Raw genomic sequence first — 5287 nt, forward strand, 5'->3', positions numbered from 1 at the left:
ACGACACGGGGGGGTTTATTCCTTACGTATTGGCAGTCATGCGAGTAGGTTTGGCTTGCTAATGGGTTTTAGATACTAATTTGTGTCTCTTCACTATATCAGGGAATAAGTTCTCCTCGTCCCATGCCCTGCTGCTGGTGGTTGGGGTGTGGTGCTACTCCGCCATCTTCGCTGTAGGTCCTCTATCGGGCTGGGGTCAGTACAGTTACGAGCCCTACGGCACCGCCTGCTGCATCGACTGGTTTGCTCCTCACGACAGCCTTCTCGCCATGTCCTACATCATATGCCTCTTCTTCTTCTGCTACATCGTGCCGTGCACCATCATCTTCCTCTCGTACACGTTCATCCTGGTGACGGTGCGCGGGTCTCGGCAGGCGATCCAGCAGCACGTGTCTCCGCGGAACAAGATCGTCGACGCTCAGACCCGCGTCATCAAGGTGGGGCGCTCAGGATCTGCAGGGGTTTAAACGCCGCGTGTTGTTCGGGATTGTGTGGAGCTAGTTGAGACAGCTCTATGATGACTAGGCAATAATGGTGTGCGTGTGTGTGTGTGTGTGTGTATATATATATATATATATGTGTGTGTGTGCAGTGAAATGAAGAAAAATGTCATTTCAAAAAAGAGAAGAATTGCATTAGGGATTAGAAGATACAGTAATCTCAGAGGAAGAGTTTTGTTCATTTGTACGACAGGAAGTCCGTTAACGACTCCATGAAGGATTTATTATGATATTAAAACCGACGTAGTTAATGTTCACTTTGTTCACTCAGTTAATGTCGTTATACCGCACACATCAAGCATGGACTAATCCTTCTCTCGTCGCTTCAGACGTTTCACGTGTATGCTTTCTTTTATCTGAAATCCGATTGTTGTTGTTTCTCCGCTCAGCTCTTCGTGGCTGTATGCATAGGCTTCCTGCTGGCGTGGAGTCCGTACGCTGCCGTATCCATGTGGGCGGTCTTTGTGAATCCAGACGCGGTTCCTCCGATAGCATTTGCCACAGCGGCCGTATTTGCCAAATCCTCCACCCTGTACAACCCCCTGGTCTACCTGGGCTTCAAACGCAACTTCCGCAGGTCCCTTCGCAGACGAGCACAGACGTTGTGCTCGTGCCCGTGCCGGCCGAAAATGGCGCGGAAAAACGCGGACAAGGAAAACTGCAGTGGACCTCACAAAAACCACCGACCTTGCAGGTACTGCCTGGACCACACTTCTGCTCACTGCTTGGACATCATGCCTCAGAGAACAGTCCGGATCCTGACCGGCTGCACGAACAGCGAGGTAGCGGTCAGTCAGATGTCTAATGAGATGCAGAGTGACTTCCTTTAGATCCGTCTAGAATGCTTCCTTTGTGTTTCCGCACAAACAGGAAGCAGTATGCCTCAGATTTCCTTCCGAATAGAGTGAAGAAGAACCCCGGAGGAAGCTTGGACGGGATCTTTGCGCTTGTCGTTGATGTAAACTGACCGTCCCCCGCACCGATGAAGACGGTTTCTGGTCAACGAGCTTCCCGAAGCGGCGAAGCATCCGTTATAAACGTGACGGGGAGGATGTCATGAGATCTTCTTTTAAGCCTCAAATAAAATGTTTAATATTCCGGTGCAACGTTCATTTTAATGTTGACGATAAATGTTTACTGAATGTTACTTAAATAAAAATATACCAAAACCGATCGCAACTACAGTAAAAACGAAAGGACATTACGGCAACTCTACGTCCGATTGCAGCAGTGTGACGATAAATCAGGACGTAAACTCGATCTTAAACGAATCTGTTAGTTCTCAGATCGGACGTCTGTCTCGATGGTTCGTATTCGTAAGTCTCATATCTGTCTGTAACAACGACGCATTTGTTCCCTGGGATCAATTTCTTGAGCATTTGTTTCTGACAGTAATTCATGTGCGCAGCCCGTGCTCTTATTCTGACGTGTCTGTTTTCACTTCCCGGTCCTGTCTCCGCTCCTGTTTTGTCGATCGCATGTCCCCCGACATACAGTTGTGTCTCGCTATTCCGCGTTAGGTCCTAATTCATTTGTCTGTTTACACCCTGTTGTTTCTTCGTCCAGGAGCAGAGTTGCGGTATCCCGAGGGGGGAAAAAATCCATTTATAGTGTCAATTGCAGTCATTCCGCAGACTGACCAGTAGGTGTCACTGTGTATTCTGTGTTAATGGGTCCTCACCTGTAGAATGTGAATTGAACAGAATAACAATAACAAGCTACTTACAATTGTAGACGAAGATGTCTGAGAGTTCGTCCACCAAATTAGTTTTCGAGCTGAGAGGTTACAGAACACATGACGCCATTTCCAGTAAAGGGACGTGGCGAGCATCGATGCGCTCTGGTTTTTGCCGTGCATTGTGGGATTTTATACAGAGCGAACATCTTTAGTGCACCGGAAGGATTTTGCGATCGAGACAGCTATTAAAATAGCCGACGCCCTGATCGGTGCCCTGACTACTGAACTAGGGAGCTGATTGAGCCACGCCCCCAAAAAAAACAAACGAATAAGGAAGTAACACAAAACGGACCAGGAAGTGACAACAGACATGTCACAATAAGAGCGCAGACTGTGAGACTAAGCTCTGAGGTGATTCGGGATAAGCTGGTAATGTAAATGTAGTAATTATAAATCAAACACAATCTAGCAGGATTGAGGATCTAGCTTCAAGATAAGTTCGTCGAATTAACCGTAGATCTACGAAGAAAACCGGAACGCTTAGCGACACAGCGGTGTTCAAAATATACTCCTCAGATACTTCCGTTTCAACAAACTGAACAATAGCAACAAAAAAACCCCCACAAAGTTCATCCGTATCTTCAGGCGCTGACGGACAAAAGTGAAAGGTGTTGCGTTGGAAGAGACGATGCAGATCGGCGTTATATCGGTTTACCTGCTCGTAACAAAGCTCTCGTTAAAATATTCTAATAATAATAATAATAATAATAATCAAAGTCTAAAATGATCCACCAGCACATTTATACGATCTGTTTAATAACGTAAGTGATGAATAAAACTTTATTTATATAGCGAAGGTTACAAATTACTTCACAATCCATCAAAAAAAGTCCTAACAGGATAAAAGAAAGTGAAGTATGTAATAAAATGCGTCCTTTTTGTTCACTGTTGTAATTATTTATTGTTGTGTTTGGTGTTGATTATTATCACAGCTCTAATAATAATAATAATAATAATAATAATAATAATAATAATAGTTATTATTATTATTGCTAGAATGACTGTTTTTGTGTGAATTTTGTTTGATTTGTATCTTTAATCTCAGACAGCACTGCACCGTCAGCGAAGATGTCTATTTTTATATATCTTCTTTTCTTTTCTTTTTTTGGTATGCTTTTATTTATTAATATGCAAAAAGAGAAATGCAGCTGCGTTTTAAACTCTGATGCGATGATATTTAGCGGGCCACGTTGCACACGGTGCTAGAAATCTTTCATGTATAAATATTTCTCCAGCGCAGTCTTCAGAGCGTTCTAATGGAGGCAGCAGTTCATTAGGAGAATTCTCGCGCCGCTCTGTCGATCTTCTGAAGAATTTTACAGTATGGCAGTATGACCTGAATATAAAAAAGATGGCAGTGTTTTAATTATTATTTTTTTAATAAATACATTTTTTTAAAAAAGAAGATGAATTTGAATTTGAAAGATGAATTGGTGCCTGGGGACAAAATTGGGAAACGATGGAGGAACGAATGTTTCTTTTTTTTTTCCTCAAAAAACTGAAGATGAGCTGAGACATGCAGTGAGTTAAATATAAATATGTCAATAATAACAAATTAGTTTTAAAAACAGACTTTTCAAATGGCAAAAAATGGGTACATTAAACACAACTTTTCAGTTTTAAGTTAATACGCAGATGTTCTACACAATTTTGTATTGTATTATTGCAGGTTGTGTTTTTTTTGTTTGTTTGTTTGTTTGTTTGGGGGTTGTTGTTTGTTTGTTTTTTTGCATAAACATGATTTTAGTTTCTTTGGGCATGTTTAAAAAAAGATGTAGAAAAAGTGGAATAAAAAGTGGAATTAACTCACACACTGAGGCCCTGACTCTGATTTATTAATATGATGTACTCGGTCGTATGCATGTACTGTATGTACGTATGATTTTTAATTATTTAAATGTTTATTTCTGTTTCTTTTCATTATGCAAAATTGTGAATATACCTTTTTATTATAGAACAGAGTTTTCTAACTTTCGTTCTCTTCCTGGTTCTGTGTGTGTTATAGAGCGACAGACAGACTAGGCGTGAGAGAGTGGGCAGACAGAATGGGCGCGAGAGAGTGGGCAGACAGACAGACTGGGCGTGAGAGAGTGGGCAGACAGACTGGGTGTGAGAGAGTGGGCAGACAGACAGACTGGGCGTGAGAGAGTGCGCAGACAGACAGACTGGGCGTGAGAGAGTGCGCAGACAGACAGACTGGGCATGAGAGAATGGGCAGACAGACAGACTGGGCGTGAGAGAGTGGGAAGAGAGACAGACTGGGCGTGAGAGAGTGGGCAGACAGACAGACTGGGCGTGAGAGAGTGCGCAGACAGACAGACTGGGCGTGAGAGCGTGGGCAGACAGACAGACTGGGCGTGAGAGAGTGGGCAGACAGACAGACTGGGCGTGGGAGAGTGGGCAGACAGACAGACTGGGCGTGAGAGAGTGGGCAGACAGACAGACTGGGCGTGGGAGAGTGGGCAGACAGACAGACTGGGCGTGAGAGAGTGGGCAGACAGACTGGGTGTGAGAGAGTGGGCAGACAGACAGACTGGGCGTGAGAGAGTGCGCAGACAGACAGACTGGGCGTGAGAGCGTGGGCAGACAGACAGACTGGGTGTGAGAGAGTGGGCAGACAGACTGGGCGTGAGAGAGTGGGCAGACAGACAGACTGGGCGTGAGAGAGTGGGCAGAGAGACAGACTGGGCGTGAGAGAGTGGGCAGACAGACAGACTGGGCGTGAGAGCGTGGGCAGACAGACAGACTGGGCGTGAGAGAGTGGGCAGACAGACAGACTGGGCATGAGAGAGTGGGCAGACAGACTGGGTGTGAGAGAGTGGGCAGACAGACAGACTGGGCGTGAGAGAGTGGGCAGACAGAATGGGCGTGAGAGAGTGGGCAGACAGAATGGGCGTGGCTTTAAAGAGAGAGTTTGGGTTTTTAAGGTAACGTGCAGCCTTACAGCAGGAGATTCTATCTGATCTAAACTGTCTGATTCGTTGAAATCTGATTTGACTCTGTTGTGTATTTGAATGTAGTTTTATATAATCACTGAAACGTTACATTC

General features: G+C 44.8%; 1 protein-coding gene across 1 annotated transcript in view; it reads left to right on the forward strand.

Moving 5' to 3' along the window:
- Window positions 1–4158, forward strand: part of opn7b (opsin 7, group member b) — a 9205-nt gene extending 5047 nt beyond the window's left edge. Inside the window, exons 4-5 of the mRNA XM_047160510.2 lie at window positions 103–437; window positions 890–4158. Coding sequence (XP_047016466.2) covers window positions 103–437; window positions 890–1330 — 776 coding nt within the window. The 3' untranslated portion in view covers window positions 1331–4158. The remainder of the gene's footprint in view (window positions 1–102; window positions 438–889) is intronic.
- The last annotated feature ends 1129 nt before the right edge of the window (window positions 4159–5287 follow it).

This window comes from Ictalurus punctatus, chromosome 15, assembly GCF_001660625.3.
Source record: "Ictalurus punctatus breed USDA103 chromosome 15, Coco_2.0, whole genome shotgun sequence".
NCBI classification, from domain to species: domain Eukaryota; kingdom Metazoa; phylum Chordata; class Actinopteri; order Siluriformes; family Ictaluridae; genus Ictalurus; species Ictalurus punctatus.